Source organism: Hippichthys cyanospilos, chromosome 14, assembly GCF_059441005.1.
Source record: "Hippichthys cyanospilos isolate Australia breed blue-spotted pipefish chromosome 14, RoL_Hcya_1.0, whole genome shotgun sequence".
Classification (NCBI taxonomy): domain Eukaryota; kingdom Metazoa; phylum Chordata; class Actinopteri; order Syngnathiformes; family Syngnathidae; genus Hippichthys; species Hippichthys cyanospilos.
Genome location: NC_142382.1, coordinates 7,830,730 through 7,848,920, shown reverse-complemented (window position 1 = coordinate 7,848,920; position 18,191 = coordinate 7,830,730). Strand labels below are relative to the sequence as shown.

The 18,191-nt window shown below is 44.3% G+C and overlaps 2 protein-coding genes across 3 annotated transcripts; one reads left to right on the top strand and one right to left on the bottom strand.

The window, feature by feature from the left end:
- Positions 1 to 260: 260 nt before the first annotated feature.
- plekhd1 (pleckstrin homology and coiled-coil domain containing D1) lies at positions 261 to 7,635 on the top strand. Of its 2 annotated transcripts, XM_088433478.1 has the most exons (13): positions 265 to 571; positions 1,829 to 1,922; positions 1,999 to 2,088; positions 2,169 to 2,245; positions 2,323 to 2,414; positions 2,484 to 2,536; positions 2,622 to 2,716; positions 3,216 to 3,309; positions 3,403 to 3,611; positions 5,074 to 5,206; positions 5,759 to 5,903; positions 5,974 to 6,117; positions 7,037 to 7,635. In XM_088433478.1, exons 1-13 carry the CDS (start codon positions 417 to 419, stop codon positions 7,204 to 7,206), a joined length of 1,551 nt encoding a protein of 516 aa, XP_088289604.1. In that variant the 5' UTR covers positions 265 to 416; the 3' UTR covers positions 7,207 to 7,635. The 2 variants fall into 2 exon arrangements, with proteins under 2 accessions (XP_088289603.1, XP_088289604.1); XM_088433477.1 differs by having other exon boundaries at positions 261 to 571; positions 3,216 to 3,611.
- A 608-nt stretch (positions 7,636 to 8,243) lies between these two features.
- ccdc177 (coiled-coil domain containing 177) lies at positions 8,244 to 13,785 on the bottom strand. The gene is made up of 3 exons (XM_088433476.1): positions 13,362 to 13,785; positions 9,304 to 11,925; positions 8,244 to 8,519 (listed from the first exon to the last, which is right to left on the bottom strand). The coding sequence occupies exon 2, from the start codon at positions 11,917 to 11,919 to the stop codon at positions 9,586 to 9,588; it is 2,334 nt and encodes a 777-aa protein (XP_088289602.1). The 5' UTR covers positions 11,920 to 11,925; positions 13,362 to 13,785; the 3' UTR covers positions 8,244 to 8,519; positions 9,304 to 9,585.
- Between the last annotated feature and the right edge of the window lie 4,406 nt (positions 13,786 to 18,191).

Here is an 18,191-nt window from a genome sequence, read left to right as displayed (position 1 = left end):
GACCCATGTGCTGCCGCATGTTGCGAAATGTTTTGCCGTGTCGTCGACCACGCCGTGAGCATTAATCTGACAGTGCATGTGTTCAGCTTTAGCGCCGTCGTAATGCTGCTCTTAAACTGCTCCCGCGCAGTAATCTGAAGCGCAGCTTTTACTGGCCGCGGCGCAATTGACTTTCCAGCATCCATGCTCACCCCCTCACCACCTCCCCCCTCCCTCTCCCCTCCCTCCCTGCCACTAACTGATGAGCGTATTGGCAACCGCATCCTTCCGCCTCACTGACTTATTGAGGATTTGTTAGCATCCTGGTGTGCAGCGGGTTAATTGTCATTGACTATTTTATCTTTCAAATGGACTCACGTATCTGATTCAGTTTCCAGCGCCTCCCTCCACCCCCTCCTCTTCTTTAGGCGTGCGGGATGTTCCCGTCCTCGTCCAGAAGCTCGACGTTCTCGCCCTGGTCGTCCATGGAGCAGTCGGACTCGGAAGCGTTGGACATTAGCGCCAAGGTGCAACTGCACGGCGTACTGTGGAAGAGACCCTTCGGACGGCCCTCGGCCAAGTGGTCCCGCAGGTCAGAAACGGTTCATTCTTGTAATTGTACCTAAGAGATTCAAAATATTAGAAAGTGCTCCCCCTCGGATTTGCGGCTGCTTTGGTATCCATTAAGGAGGACTTTCCTTTGAAAATGAAAGTTTCGGTCTTAGTTGTCAATAGGGTGAGTGTTGACTAATGTAAACTCAGCATCCTGGTGACGTAACCGTTAAGGCGTCACAGCTGAGTCAATTTGCAGCGCGCGCTTTGCGATCGTTAGTGCTGGTAGTGAAGGTCACTCGGCATGTATTTCTTTTTTTGTCAATTTATGTCATGCACATCTGCACTTCTTGTAAGGTCAAAGGTGCCGCGCTTTAACTGACTCTACCAATTAAATGATTTTTAATTGAGTTGGAAAGGGTTACAACCAGCATGTCTGAAGGACTAAATTTGATTTAAAACTGATATCTTTTTTCCTTTTTTTTTTTTTTAGGAAAATAGCAACCAGCACCATGTGTTACTGTGTTGCTCCAAATGTAGCAATTGATAGAAAGTTATATAATATATATTATGCATACAATACATAAATATATACTTGCTTTCAGCACCTTAAATCTTTTCAATAATATCAGATGCAACTAATTCTTTTTTTTTTTTTAATATAATTATTTTTAATGTTTTATGGTGTTTTGTCACAACACCAAGTTTTTTAAAGGAACAAATACAAAGTATGTATTATTTCCCCAAAATGTTTGAAAGTGGAATAACTGAGATGATTATACTGGAGCCTTTGGTAGGTCAAACATTCATAACATCACTGATTTGATTGCATATCTTTTTTTGGAATAATTAATGCATTTTCAAACAATGCATACTTTAGTAATACCAGGTCACTTTAGTATTACCAGGTCATTTTTTTAGGTCTAATTTGTATTGAGATATTAAAATACTATTGAATATAGAACACTTTGCAATGCTACAGATTTTTATTCATATTTTTTTAAAATCCAATAATGGTGTTCAATCAGAATTTGTGTGCCGTGTGACATACGGTGTTCACGTTTAACATCTTTGAACATTCCATGTGAAACTTGAGATGAAATACTTTGAGAATACTTTCTGAGATGATGTCAAAATGTACCCAAGATTTTTATTTAGAACACCCTCTACTACCCTCCCAAACACCCACACACACACATAATATTTCAAGGAACTTATATTCCTTGAGATATGAGAGGAACGATTATTATTTTGAAAATGTCGTTAGCTTGAGTGACAATCGCTCTGTGTTGCAAAGATTCTTCGTGATCAAAGACAGCTTTTTGCTCTACTACGCTGAGAGTGAGAAGAGGAGCTTTGAGAGCAGCAGGATCTTCAACATCCACCCCAAGGTGAGCTTCTGTCCCCTCGAGCCCGACTCCAAGGGAGATGCTCTAACTCACGTGAACGATTGTCCTATTGTACCAGGGAGTGATTCCACTGGGAGGATGCGTGGTGTCGGCCACGGAGGACATGGGCATGCCGTTTGGCCTCGTGATCAGCCTGGAAGACTTCTCGGTCAGTCACTTTTACCTTTCGCTAAATTTCATAGGCATTTATATCAAGGTGGAGAATAGAACTAACGTTATGGAAACTAGGGCACGATCGTGGTGGCTGCCGAGTCTGAGGAGGAGCAGTTGCACTGGATGGAGATGCTGCAGGAGTCGGGCAAAGTGTAAGGGACTTCCTAACCATCTTCAAGGCCACTCTCCATTGTTTTGTATCTGAGATTGTTTTTTTTTTTGTCCACAGCACGTGGAAGAACGCTCAGCTGGGGGAGGCCATGATCGAAAGTCTGGAGGCTCAGGGACTTCAGCTGGCTAAGGAGAAGCAGGAGTACTTAGGTGATTTGTGCGTCCGTATCTGTGAGTCTTTTCCAAGCATGTTAGGAGCCCGGTGTTTTCTTCCCCCAGATAAGCTGATGGAGGAGACTGAGGAGCTTACCCACCAGCGAGCTCAGAGAGAAGTAAGATGTTGTTTTTTATAATGATTCCTACTTTTCTGTGCAGCCATGTTTAAATTTATGTGGGGTTTTTTTATGGTTTTTACAGGAGTTGGAGCGTCTCAATCAGGTTCTAGAGGAGGAGAAGATGAAGTACGAGGAAGTCGTGATGGAGCTCAAGGCCGAGCAGGAACAAATTAAACTGTAAGGGCAGAAAACTGATGCATTTAACTCTTGTGCACACACTTTGCACACTATACACATTGCATTTTTTTTTCCTAATTCTTTAAATGCTTTTAAAGGCGTAATTAATTACCTGTAGTTATTTATGATTGTTTTTTTTTCCTCCAACCACTCATTGTTCAGTGGCACCAGTTCCATACATATGTAAGTTAAATTTAGGAATAGTTTTATCCATACACAAACGTTTTTTTTTTTGCCACCAAAAACACATTTTCATTGTTTTTGTTCATGTTTTATCGAAGGGAAGCACTGTTAGGGTGTTTCAGATTTGTGTCGAAGTCACTGAAAGTAACAAAAGATGGAGTTTCAAGTTTTCAATTTAATGGAAACAATAATTCACTAATGACAATAATAACCTCGGTCAGCACATACACCAAATAATGTTCAGATACTCTGCTGGTTTTTTTATTTCGTTCACTGTTGTTGTATAAAACGAATGATTTGCTTTTGCTTCTGACAGCGACCTGGACGGCACAACTCAGTCTCTGCGAGGTGTGGAGAGTGAGAAGGTGGAGCTGAGTGGCCTGACCGTCATGCTGCAGAAGTCCATCGAGGTACGTGCCAACTTTATTGACAATAATGGCGTAAAACACGAATGCCTCCGTGAATCAACGAGAGACTTGCGAACCTCTCGAGCGTTCTGGCAGCAACTCTCCCAGGAGAAGCAAAGAACTCTGGAGCTTCTGGAGGCCAAGGAGGAAGACGGGCAGGAGGAGGAGAAGGTGGACGATGACGAGGAGGAGGATGTGGTCGAAAACAAAAAGGAGCTGGGAAACCTGGACCTCCTGCAGGATCTGCACCACATCGAGGAGCAGATGAAGCTGCTCCTGAAGGAAAAGGAGCAGGCCGACGAAAAGTAAAGAAGTTTGTTTATTGTGATTCATATTTTTATTCAGACATTTCTAAAAATGTGTTTATTGTAAATTAGGGCTGCGCAATTCATCAAATTTTAATTAAGATCACGATATTGGCTGCCACGATTAAGCTGATCCTGGGGGATATAATATTTAAAAAGCAGACTACCTTCATGTCAAATCAGGCACTTTGTCATCCTACAATCCCTCTTAGTGGTAGTTTAAATGTTTAAATCGATTTAATCAATTACAATTTGCTTAAAAGGAAATAATGTGCTTGGTTCTAAGTAGGCTTCAATTTTTTCATGGGTTTGCACTCAGCAATTAAGTTAGCTGTGTTGCCATGTGTGCCAAGTTTATTATAGATTATTATATAGTTTATTATGATTATTTGTAAGTATCAAGCCTCGTTTATATAGTGCTTGTTTATAGAAGGGCAATAAATAGACATGTTTGACCAATATTGACCAAAACAATCGTGATTATTATTTTTTCCATAATCGTGCAGCCCTGTTGTCAATAACAAGTAATCACAAAAATAATTCTCTAATATTTAATTGTATAAAGTGTTTGGTTAATAACTGATTATCAAATTCTAAATAAGCATGAATTATATGAAAATAAAGCTCAACTCAAGTTTATTTATACAACACTATAATAAAATAATAAATATCAAAAAATAGAAAAATAAAAAAATCCAAGGTTTTGGCCTGACTCGAGTGCCGTGGAAATGAAAAGGTTTTACATCTACATAATTTCGGCTTTAAAACGAAGCAGAAAACTACTGAAAGTTTTAACTAACCTACCAAATACCCCAAAAGATCTGCTTTATTATCTTTTTTTCAGAGCTGTATAATAATGAAAAAATCAATAAATACAAAAAATAAATGCTCAATTAGTTAGTAATTAGCAGCAAATACATTTAATATAGTAATGAAATACTAAGTTAATGTTGAGTTCTTTAACAACTTAATCTAGCATTTGATTCTTTTCCTTTTTGTCCATTCTTAAACTCAAACGTGGTCCTTCAACAACTGCACAAAATCTACAGCGCAAACTGCTAATGCTAGTGGAAAAAAAGTAGCATTGATCGCTTCACAAGCGCAAGCATCGAGTTTCAGCTTCCAGGCTGGTTTTTATCGACGGGGAAACACTAGTCTTATGTTGTTGTTTTTGTTGTAATGCGTAGGTGAGTAGAGTGGCAAAATCAGAAAAGCATCTTGATTTGGCCTATTAATAAACCGTAAATATATTAAACTGAATATGCAATCAACTCAACCAGAGGGACGCTCATGAATTGGAAAAAAAAAATGCATACAATAATCCATGGAGGAAGAAGAGGTTCACGGTTGTCAGATGGGAAAATTGTATTGTATTTTTGGAATAAAGCTTTTGTATTGGATCATAGAATCTTGGTAGTTTAGTAATGTCACAATCAAATCTCATGTTGTCTTTTTGTTTCAGGTTACGTGAGAACCAGCAGCGGGCCGAAGTCCTACAGCAGGAGCGGGAGTTCTACTCGTCGCAGGCCCATACGCTGCAGCAGTCTCTCTCACAGCTCACCGCAGACAAGCAACAGACTGAGGCGGAGCTGCAGGTAACTCACACACACACACACACACACACACACACAAATACACACTGCTGCTGCATTATGAGTTATTTTGACATTCTTTGCTTGTGGTCTGGCTGGCCTTTTATTTGTTTAGTTTTTTTCGGGGAGGGGGGGGGGGGGTCTCTTTCCTTGGGTGCCTTTGCAAAATATAATTTCGAAGCGCTGCCTGCCGGATGGTGACCTGGTTCTGAAGTTCACTGCCACCATCTAGTGACATAATGCCTGAACTCTCCATCCTGATTCACCTAAGGAAAAAAAGACAGGGCAGTGGTGGTCAAGTCCGGTGACAGCCACACTGCAGCTAATTTTCATTGTTTCCCTTAAATCGACACGCCTGATTCAAATGGTTAACTGACCAGCACGCTTTGCACAATCCTGATAACGAACCTTATCATTTGAATCAGGAGAGTTGGTTGAAGGGAAACATGGAAAACAGGCTGGGTTGGGGCTCTCAAGGACTGGACTTGGATTTAGTGGTTTAGACATGGTATTTTCAAGCAAACACCTTTACCCATAAAACCTCTTCGCTATCAGGCGGAAATGGAGTCTCGCATGGAGCTGGAGAAGAGGCTGAAGCAGGCCGAGGAGGCCCTGCAAGACCTAGAGAAAGGTCTGGACTCTCTGGATCGCAGCAGCGAGCGAGACCAGAGGATGAGGGGTGACGTCACTCAGCTGAGGCGTGAGCTGCGCTAGCGTACGTCCACGTCGCGCTTTCGAAGCCTCAACCTGATCGCGGCGATGCTGCTAAGGCTTCTTCGAGGAGTGCATCTGCGCGGCCGAGATCGAAGCCAAGCTGCCGGCCATCATGAAGAATGCCGTCTACCTCCACAAGGCGGCGGCCCGCAGGATCAAGAGCTGCCGCGTTCAGAGGAGAGCCTCGAGACGACACTGGTGTAAGTTACACACTCGCCGGACGTTGCAGGTGTGTCAGATGTTAAATTTGGAGGATTTGCAGGAAATTTGCAGGAAAAGAGATTTGATCAAAATAAAGCACACTGGTCAGCAAGAGTAACCTTGAGAAACTATAATATTCAAAATTAACATCTGCGTGCTTGCTCTAGACACTGCTAGATAGAGCAGGACTGGAGTGAGGAATGGATGCTAATTTATGAGTTGATGTACATCATTATAATTTGATGTTTCATGGATCATATTGGACCAATGTCTGATATCAATATCGTATATGGACACCCCTAGTTTAATCTGTAATTAAAGTACACAAACGTGTACTGCAGTGTCGGCTGTTAAATTAGGTACGGTGGAGGTGCGTCAGCAATTAAATATGCTGCGCTGGAACTGCGCCGGATTGAAATGATGTAACTGGTGCACTGGCGGTGCTTCAGAAGTGATCTGTGTAAATATGACCAGTTTCAAGTTAGTCAAACGTGTATCAGACATGAGATATTTTTATTATAATAATTATTTATTTATTATAATTATATTAAATATTTTATACAAACATCATGACATGTGTCATATGTTAATTTGTGGTTTGCCGGCCGTTGAATTTGCTATCTTTTGATCTCGAATGAGTTGACGGTTCTAGTTTTGTGTATGGTGCAAATCAGAATTTTTAATTGCTATTTTACGCACATCTTCGAAATGACCAACACCCAGTCTAACACGCCCCTGAGCAGTTTCCAGCCAACGTCGCTTTTCCACATCACAAAAATAAATGTGTAAATATGCCATTCTGAAGATACTTTGGATGTTAACACTAGAAGTGCATCAGATATTAAATATATAAATAAATTGGAAATATATAGGCTAAATATATATTGGCGAATGTGACTGGTTCCCCCCTTTTCCCAGTGAAACATTCCAAGTCTTTCGCCACGGCAAGCATGGACGGCGGCGTGGGCAACAGCATGGAGGAGCTGAGGGAGACGGCGCGCCGCCTCACCTCCGACAGCAGCTTCCGGGAGAGCGTCTACAAGATCATCGCGCGCAAGGACGCCGCCACCAGCTTTGACCAAGACTGACGGCGGACGGAGGTAGACGCGACCACGTTTGTTAACGCACCTCACGATGGAAACTACAAACGTGGCCCACGTTAGCATTAGCTTTATATTGTAGCAAATTATTCTAGCAAATAGGCTATTTTAGTAGAACTTGGGGGTGCGAGGGGACAGTTACGAATAACTTTGCCCTCCATTCTAGCACAAAAAAAAGTCTCTGAAATGCTTGCCTGAAATTGAACAGGAAGTCTGCCATTTTGTTTGGAAGCAGGCATTTTGATTGGCTTGCTTTGCTTCAAATCAGATAGCACCGTATTTCCCGAAGGTTTTACAAACTGTGATATTAATTAATGTCCCTTCATGTATCCTTAGCGTCTCATTTCCTTACAGGTAACAAATAGTCCTAATTTATAGTCCTACTTAGTGCAGCGTTCTTATAAAGCTGATTGTCAAGCCAATCTCAGAAGAAGTAACCAAACCTTGCATGAACTTAAGCCCATTTGCTCACATTAAAAACAATTGATGTAAAAAGGGAACAACGCAATTCTCTGGGTGACATTTAACCTAAAATGTTGAGTCAATGAATACAAAAACAAAACAAAGAATTATATTTTTTATTAACAAAAGAACCCTGGGTCTAAATTATTTTTCAATTCAGTTCATTTTTACCACTTGAAGTTGGTCCATTTTAACCCAAATTTTAGTCAATTTGGACTCAATATTCCGTGAACCCAAAAACAAGACCCAACATTTGTGGGTTTTTTGTGGGTTGTTCATTTTGACCCAACTTACTGGACTAAACGAATAACCCAAAATGTCGTCATTCCCTTTTCTACCCAATGCGGGTTATTTTTGACCCAACCGTTTTTAGCGCAGAATCCACAGCTACCTAGCAAGCGGATTATCATACAACCCATAATTTTTTCAGGGTGTTGTTATATCTAATTCCATTTTTAAATAGATTTCACACAGTTTTGACTAAACCCAAATAAACCCAAAATACCACAAATAAAGTTGTAAGGGGTGTGATATTTTACCGATAGAGGTGAGACGAATCCATCTTCAAAGAAAAAAAAAAGTTTATTCTGCATCTGATTGTTTTCTTGCAATGGCCGATTTTGACATTTAGCCACACCTGAACTGAACATGTGTACACAGCAAAGGAGGAGGCTTGTTGAGGTGGGGGAGAAGGAAAATAATAATGTGTTGATATCTAATAAAGTTGTCTTTGAAACTCAAACATCTTCAAAAAAAAAGAAAAAAGTTGATCTGTTTCATTTGTGCAGTTTATTGATGGTTCTTCCTCTCGGGATGATGAGGTCGATCATCTCATAGACCTGCAACGACACATAGGAGAACACTGTCAGAGGCTGATTTTATTTTTTAATATTTGTCTTCCGATGTCTTCGTTCTATTTGGTAAACAAAAATGTCGAACCTATCAATCTTCTGTACAACCAGCGCTAAGCATTTTTGGATGGGAAAAAAAAAACATACTGTAGTGCTGTGCGTTCTATGTCTGATTTAATTTTTCAAACTCCATTTGTAATAGCATGTTGTTTTTTATTCAGCAACTCCATCAGATAGATTGCGTAACATCTGTTTCGTTTCTGGATCATCTGCCAGAAATTTATCATTGACAGTGCACATCCGTCACTATAACACCGTTTCGTAATCAGTTTCATCTTGTTCCAATTATTTTGCTCTTATTTTGAAAAAAAATGCCATTTTCCTGTCATGCCCTTAACACGCACTACACCACCCTTTTAAAATCTCATCTATACCCTGAAGTGCCTTCGTGTAAGCTAATTTTAGAAGCTCTGGCCTTGGGATCCAGATATTTTTTCCACCCCGCAATGTTTATGTCGTTTTAAGTAACTATATCATGCAAACACTTATCATTGTCCTTTTTTTCATTCTTTCTGACCACAACGTATAAAGACACCGAAAAAGAATTCAAGAAGAATGTCAAACGAGGCTACTGACTTCTCCAAAGACTTATCAGTCTTCACATACTTTTTCTTGCTGCCACTTAGCCCTTTCTTTCATTTAATCGTTGAAATCTGTCTCGACTTAAATCTTGTCTCTGCGGAAAAGCACTGAGCTGTTTTTCTATAGTTACCTGTAGCCCTTAGCTTGTGCGTGGCCAACAGAGCATATGAGAGAACAACAAGGACGTCTGGTGATTCATCATCCGGCCTGGAGCATCATTTTCCGGATGAGTTGCCTTTTTTTTTGGGTCGTCCTTTAATGCTGCGCCGCCTGCGGGATTTCTCCTTTAAGAGCCCAGTCCGTCGTCATGGAGGCACAAAAGAAGGATGGATGTGGTTTTTGATGATATGGAACTGTAAACAAAAAGGATTTTCCAGGGGTGAGAGGGAGTTAAAGCTTTGAAGAACTGGTCCTATTTGTCGTCCAGGCCGGCTTTGAGCTGGGCCTCCAGCGCCATCTTGTCAAAGGTGCGCCCGTTGGTCTCCTCGCGCACTTTGTCTCGCACGTGGAAGGAGGCGCGCGCCACCGAGCGCGCGCTCTCCAGCACGGCGCGTTTCTCCTTGAAGATCTGCTCGCTCTTCTCCAGCTTTCGCTCGATGGACTGCAGAAGGTCGCGCCGCCGCTGGCACTCCTCCTCTTCCACCCGTTGGCGGTTGAGGCGCTGCAGCCGCTCCTTCTCCCTCCGGTTCTGCACGGCGCGCTGGGCTTTCTCCTTGGCGCGCTCCTCCGCCACCAGCGCCGCCTGCCGGGCCCGCTTGTCGGCCTCGCGGGCGCGGGCCTCCACCTGCTTCTGCTGCTCTCGCTCTCGGGTCTCGGCCGCCCGGCGGGCTCGCTGGATCTGCTCCTCTTCTCGTTTGGCCTTCTCCCGCAGCTCCTGGCCCCGTCGCTCCACGATGTGCTCGTAGTTCTCCAGGGAGCGACTGAGCTTCTCCTGCGCCGCTCGCTTGGCTTCCTCACACTCCTCCTGCTCGCGCCGGGTGATCTCCTGGATGAGGGCGGCGTGGCGCCGGCGTTCCGCCTTGTTCAGGCCCCGCCGCTCCTCCTGGGACTGATGCTCCTTCTCCTGCCGCTTGAGTTCGGCCATGGTGAGCTTCTCCCTCAGGAGCAAGCGCTCCTGCTCCAACATGGCCGCCCGTTCCTCCTCCAGCGCCTTGAGGTTCTGCTCCTGCAGAGACTTTTTGTGCTTCTCCTCGCGCGCCGCCTGCTGCAGCTTCTGCAGGCGGTGGCGCTCCTGCCGCTCCGCCAGCTCCCGCCACTGCTTCTCGTTCTCCTCGGCCTGGCGCATCTTAGCGGCGGCCGACCGGCGCTCCTCCCGGCTGAGCCGCCGTTGCCGAGTGGACACCTGCGTCTGCCACAGCCTCTGGCCCGCCTGCATCGCCCGTTGCTTGTTGCGCTCATCCTGCTCCCGCCGGAGCTCCTCCATCCGCCGCTCGCTGTCCCACTGCAGGTGGGCCACGTAGCGGGTCTGGCTTATGATATCCTCCTCCTGGTACCGGGCCAGCATCAGCGCCGCGATCTTGCGGTCGCGCTCCGACACGGCGTTCAGACCCCGCCTCTTCACCTCCTTCACGATGCGCTCCACCTTCTGCGTGGTTTGCGGCGAGTGGCTCAAGTCACCCAGACTGAGGCTGCGGCCCATCAGGGAGTTGAACGTGGCCACGGTCCGAGCCCGGGGGCCGACTTTGGCCCAGCGGTCCCGTGGCCCGTCCCAACTGTATGACGAGGCTCCTGACTCTGAGGAGGTGCAGGTGGTGGTGTTTGAGGTGGAGGAGCAGACCGGCTCGGTCTTCCTTTGCAGGGACTCCAAGGAGTGGCTTTTGGCTCGCATCTTGGGGTGAAAGTGTCCATTGTGATGCGAAAACAAACATCCGGCGATGCCGTTTGGCGGTTTCGACACCGACGGCGTCAACGTGGACTTGGCTCTGATGAATACTGGAGTTTTCGGTGTCGGTCTGGGGAACGTGCTGGAGGATCTGGCCGCGGGGGATTTACGGACTACCGGCGGAGGACCACCTGAAACCGGTCGCGGGGTTTTAGAAGACTGCTTGGGACCTGCGGAAGCGATTTTGTTCGGTTTAGATTGGAGCGGTTTAGAAAGCGAAACTGAATCCGTGGCTGAGCTGGAGACTTCTTGAGCAGGAGGCAGAGTGGGGGCTTTGTGCTGCTCCAAAGACGACGCGCAACTGTTGACGGCCACCTGCATCACCCGTCGTTTCTCCTCCCTGACGATCCGCTCGCGCTCTTCCCTGCATTGGCGCAGCTTGGCGTGACGATCCCGCTCGTAGACCTCAAAAAGACCCGTCGCCACCCGCATGGAACGCCCGGGTGCCTCGCGGGCAAAGTCGGACAGCGGGCGCGACAGCAGCTCCACGGGTTTGACGCCGCAACGGGCGCAAGCCTCCAGCGAGCGCGGGCTGGTCAACACGTAACGGCTGCCCTCGGCCGCCGGCGAGTCGAAGTTGTACAAATCCAGGTGCAGCTTGGGCGACAGCTCGCCGTCGGGTTCCGGCGGCGGCGGCGGCGGCGGCGGCGGCGACGGGACCGCCGGAGACGAGGCGTGGCAGGGGCTCGGCTCGCAGCTGCCGCTGGGCGGCGTCTGGAAATCGCCGCCATCGCCCTCCTCCTCTGCCATGGCGGCGTCCGCCTGGTCTGGCAAGCGTTGGTCTCCAGAGACCACAGCGGAGGCGCCCAGTTGCGGGGCGATGGACTTGGCGGTCTGGTCCTCAGCCTCGGAGGGGTCCACCATGGTGGGCTAAGATGAAAAAACAGAAGGGGGTTCAAGTAGATGGTCGGCTGGGGGGAGGGTTGTGTACATGCGTGCGTGCACATGTGCATGCACTCAAGTGATTCTTTACAGCAGATGAGACTTCCTGCCTTCAGGGATGTGACATCACACACAAGCCCCCATCCCGCTACAGAAGCTCTATTTTTGGCTCGTTTACTAGGCCAAGTGAATTATGAAACAAGGTTTCACTCTACCATAAACGAGACGTATTACCCCAATTTAAAACTGTACCCATGTGGTTTGATGTCATGTCTTAACCACACTGAGTCAAAAAGGACCATACATAACCCCAAAAATTGGGTCAGATTAATAACCATAAAACAACCTACTGTATTTTTCGGGTTGTATGAAACGCCTTATAAAACGCAGTTTCGAGGAACTGATCAAGTTTGGTAAATTTTTGTATAAAGCGCGCTGGATTATAAGGCACGTTATTACACGTTATGGGAAGCAAATGATGGTAAATTGCAATGTTTCTGATGCAATTTTTCTGACATTTTGTAGAAACCCAGCCTAATCTTGCGGCTTTTTCATTGGACCCAAAGTTTCCCCTCAAACATATTGCTGATATTTTCATCAGTCTCTTTTCATTGATTTGGTGTATTTGTCACCCAACCTTTTCAGAGCAAAGATTCTTAACTTGAGTTGGATTGAACCCCTGAGGTTTGGTGAGTCAGTTTGAGTGATTCGAGGTCAAGCCACAGACGTTGTGAGCACGTGCGCATTCATGAAAGAATGTTGTTGAATTGCCGGTTTCGAAGGGACGGTAACAAATGAGCCAATGCTTCCGCCGTACAATTTATCTTGACGAGGGAGCGTACCGAGGTTTTTAAGACTGGGAAAATAGTTTATACTACGCTGAGAAGAAACAAGTAAAAACATGGGATTTTCACTGGTGGAAGCAGCACTTCACCAAACCCGTCGATTTCCATGTCTACCGACAAGGTGTATATAAATGACGCACCCAGCGTTCACATCACCAATCACAAATAACATTTTGGAGTAGACTCATGCATGTCCATGGCTCAGCATTTACAAATGTGCGTTGGTGATTTTTGTCGTTTTTTAATCATTTTTCAGAATGATGCATTAGGAGCTATGCAGAGGACAGATACCCTGGCAAAAAGGTTTGCAATTGCTTTTACTGAAAAGTGTCAATCGCGATTTATGTCCAAATAAAATTCCCCAAGCAAATTAGCGAGGATAGGTTCAGAAAAAAAAAAAAAAAACTCACTATAGGCCTAACCACGACTGTAATGTGCATCCTACGGAGTGTGATGTTACTAGAACCTGCGACAACAAAATGAAGGCCTCGGACCCCCACCCACACGCCCACTGACAAAACAAGTAGAAAGACGATTTTCATACTCCAAATGAATATGAATCCCGTTTCGTATGCTGACCTGCCAGTGTCCAAAATGTCGCTTGAAGCGGTGCTTTGTTCCTCTTTGATCTGTCCAGCGGGCCTTGTTCCCCGCATAATAACATCAGCTGTCGGTCGGTCCTCCTCTCCCCCACCACCGTGTAGCGTCACACCGCCTCGGCATCCCGATTCTCGGACGCGCAGGTCAGCTACTTCTAACAGATGTTCCACAAAATAGCACAAATAATCCAGCGCAATGTCTGTTTTTTTTTTTTTTTTTCCTTTCCTACGATGGTATCCCGAATTCTCGCTTGCGCTGCAGCATCCTCCCTCTTCAGGCTCCGTGGTGGCCCCGCCTGCTCCTTGTCCAATATGCTCACAATCGTGACAGCAACATGGACCAATGACAGTGCGGCTCCGGCATGCTTTCAACATGCAGCGAACGGCTGGGATTCGTTTTGAAGAACCAGAGATCCTTTTGGAACCTTATACCTTGGTTATATATAGCGCAACTTTTTCACTCAATTTGAGTTTATTTAAATGAATTTCTCAGGCGTGTGTATGCATGATATGGAAGGATGAAAATGATCCCGAAAGGCAGCAGCTGTCAACGACCGCGTAAGAAAAACAATGTAATACACTAAGCGGCCACTAGAGGGTAGTAAAAGACCTTGTTCTGATGCGTCTGCGTTTATAGTTCCTGTATGTAACAATTGCCGATGAAATAAGACCATCATTTAAAGCAGCTGGTTAAGTGTTGCTTCCGGTGACAGTTTGAAATACTAATTAATACCAATTAAAAGGAACAAAAAATATATTTAAGGATTCATGATGGGGTTAGTTTATGTAATTATTATTAACATGTTTTCCTGTTAAAAAATATCACCCAGTTTAATGGTGGCTTCAATGACAGTCAGAAATAATATATTTCTTTGTTTGAAAAAAAATAACCATGTTATCTATCTATCTATCTATCTATCTATCTATCTATCTATCTATCTGTCTGTCTGTCTGTCTGTCTGTCTGTCTGTCTATCCATCCATCCATCCATCCATCCATCCATCCATCCATCCATCCATCCATCCATCCATCCATCCATCCATCCATCCATCTATCTATCTATCTATCTATCTATCTATCTATCTATCTATCTATCTATCTATCTATCTATCTATCTATCTATCTATCTATCTAGCTATCTATCTATCTATCTATCTATCTATCTATCTATCTATCTATCTGTCTGTCTGTCTGTCTGTCTGTCTGTCTGTCTGTCTGTCTGTCTGTCTGTCTGTCTGTCTGTCCGTCCGTCCGTCCGTCCGTCCGTCCGTCCGTCCATCCATCCATCCATCCATCCATCCATCCATCCATCCATCCATCCATCCATCCATCCATCCATCCATCCATCCATCTATCTATCTATCTATCTATCTATCTATCTATCTATCTATCTATCTATCCATCCATCCATCTCCATCCAAAGGAGAACACGAAAACTGTTCAAACTATTGAGTGCTTGTGGATCTGCTGCATCATAAATTTTAGCAGGGGTATGATATGTCCAGATATGCTCATTTGAGTTTTAAAAACAAAGTTAATTCACTGTGTATTCTCCAACGAGGACTTCCTGGTGACCCACTAAACTTGTGGCACACCGAGGGTAACAGTGCCTCTTTAATTGAGTTTTGTCGGCAACAGAGAACGTGGTGACTGGCTTGTTACCAGGGCTGGGATGGGGGTCAGGTCAAGTTTTGTGTTGTTGTTGTTGTTTTTGTTGTTGGAAGCATGGGCCGGTAGGTTCACAGAGAGGTGAACGCAATCGCTATCTTAGTAACTAATCGAAGCATTCATACGGGGCATTTTGTGGAGTGACAACAGTAAAAAAAATATAGAAGACTAAATATATGTCTATATATAAATATATATCTTTTTAAAAAAAAATACAACTGTAAGATGCATGCCAGGCCAGTAGGTGGCGATGTCACTTTTTCAAGAAGCACTCATTTTATTTGGGCTGTCCTGATGATATTTTTGTAAGATTTTCCCTCAAAATAATGAACAACAATTAGTCAAGAATTGTCTACTTTTGGGGGCGGAGGGAGGGTGAAAATTGCAACGTATACTCACCCCCCCCCCCCATCTTACCTCGGATCAAGCACCGCTTGTGTCCGTTTTCAGTTAGAGAATGGCCACTAAATGCCGAGTGCAGGTGTTCGGCTTCACAAATGCAGCTTTTAAGCGCTGAAAAGGGCCAACGGGTCAACCTTAATTTACCCCCCCGTCCCTCACGCCTTTCAATACTCCCCCCCTCCTCCAGTGAGCCCATACTCTTTGTCCTTGTAGATGTTTTCTCCTTGTTGGCCGTGACGGTTCAGCAGCTCGTGGAAAGCCTCGGCCGAGGCCTCATAATTAGAGCTATTGAGCTGCTGGAATTGGCACAATTAGGGTTAGCTTGAATGATTGCAAGCGGCGGAAAAAGGGTTCGGGGGCGGGGGGCAGGGCCCACACGTAGGATAGAGCATCAAGACAGTTTGGAGATTCTTTATCTGTTTGATTTTCGCTTTTGGGGTGGTAAAGATAAGAAGTCGCTCTCTTCATAAAGCGTCCTGTTTTGGGATTACAGTAAAGATTTATTCACAAAAATAAATCATTAACTTAATTATGAATAAAAACGTGTCCACCAAAAAATAAAGTTTCGGAGCTGATATCAAAAAGAAATAATTATAAATACATATTTGTCCACAAAAAAATATTCAACTTACAGTAAGTTTCCGCTTTTGGGATCATAGTTGAGATGCCTTCACAAAAATAAAGCATTAACTTGACAGGTAACGAGAGGTCGCACGGGACAAGTTTGGTCAAACCATTCTAGTATGGGGGAGAATCTGGCTTTTTACAACAATTAAATCGAATAACCTACTGAACATAAAATTCGTTTTATGAGCTTATATTTTCCTGAAGCAATTCAATAATCATTTTTAAAGGATTTTTGCACGTTTTTTTAATTTAAAATCTCGAGTACCCCCTGAAGTTCCTTCAAGCACCCCCATTTGAGAACCACTGCAATAAGAGACCAAGTAAGAGTTTGCAGGAGAGTTTGGAGTTTTATTGATGAAGTTCAGACAGAAAATCATCTGTAATTTTGGTTGCTGGACAGTGAAGACAGGACTCCAAAGTCAGGTACCAGGTACTCCTGGCCTGGTACCAGTAGGATTTAGGAGAGAAAGAAAGGGACCCTAGACAGTTTGGACATTCGTTAATGAAGTGAAAACAGAAAACCACCTGGATTCTTTGTCGTAGGGAGTAGAGACAAGAATCCTTAGTCTAGGAATGCACCCATTATCACGCATTTCATTAGGGTCCAGAAACTAGTAAATGGAGTGCCAGATCCTGTGGAGTTTGTTTTTTTTTCGATCAGAGGTGCTCAATGCATCATTTTTGTCAACCAAATAACATCACGTTAGCAATGCTGCTTGCAAAAGAGGAGCTAATATTTTCGCTGTATAGGTTTACCCACCATAGATTTTTGCCTATTATTTTCCCACATTCAGCAAATCCAGAAGATGAGTCATGTAATATGTATTTTGTTTCTTGCTTGTCTGCAGAAAATTGTCACTGATTGCAATGTGCATCGGCATAGAACCTAAAACAAAATGCATACAATGTTTTGCAAAGGAGTCGCTATTGCACGACTGAGCAGCTTCATGTTACAATTAATTTGCTCTTATTTTGAAAAGCAAAATATATTCCTTTTGCGGCATTAAAAAGCATTCAATTGAATTTGCTTATTCAGTACATGCAGAAACACTGTTAAAATCTCACACACCTCCTGCCATGACTTCACGTACCCCCATTTGAAAACTGCTTATCTCGAACGAGAGCAAGAGAAAAAGGGGAAAAAACGTTTTCAGAATCTCTTATAAAATTGAAAGACAAAAATCCTTTGTCTGGACCAGGGTTGTCAAACACATTTTTGATGCGGGCCTTAACTCATTGCAGTCATATGATGAGAAAACCTTTAACGTTTGTGCAATATTTTGACCATTTTTGGGTCATTTTGTTTCACATCATTCTCCCGGTATTTTAGCCAATGATGACGCACTCATGGTAACTAAGTGGTCCTGTCATGTTGAAATTTGACATTTTGTCAATATCTGGGTGAAATTTCAGCTCCCTGGTGTCTTTTTTTTTCAATTATTTCTCTTTGATGTGAAATGCTTTTGATAATAAGTTCAAAGGATTGGAAAAAAAGACCGCACAAGGGTTTAATTGTCTCATAGTATTGTTGTTGAAGTTACTGTAACAAAGATAAACCAAAAATCTTGCAAAATCTCAATAATGTTCAATATTAGACAATTTAATTGCTATATATATTTAATTGCTATATATTTAATTTAATTTAATCGCTCGTGGGCCACATAAAATGATATACGCCGGGCCGGTTCTGGCCCGCGGGCCTTGGGTTTGACTCCTGCGATCAAGAGATACTGCCCTTCCTCAAGAGGATCCGCCCACTCCACCAGAATTCACGGGTAAACCCGTAAAGGAGGTGTTTTGAGCACACGAAGACAGCATCTGGATTTGTGTTTTTTACCCACACAAAAATCCAGCACGTAGCCCACTTGTGTTACACTGATGTTCTGGGCCAGGAAGATGAGCGTGGGTCCCGTGGACCATCAGGAGAATCTGAAGGAATGTTAACGAGATCACCTTAAGTGATCCTTGCCGCCGGGTCCCCACAGAGTTTGAAGTTAGCCGTGCGCAAAGCTGTTGTAGGCAAAGCAACACTTGAGGGGGAAAACAAAGTGCGGCGCGGGATGGGGGGGTAGCGGGAGGCGCGGGTGTGAACTATTGCACCAGCCGGCGTCAG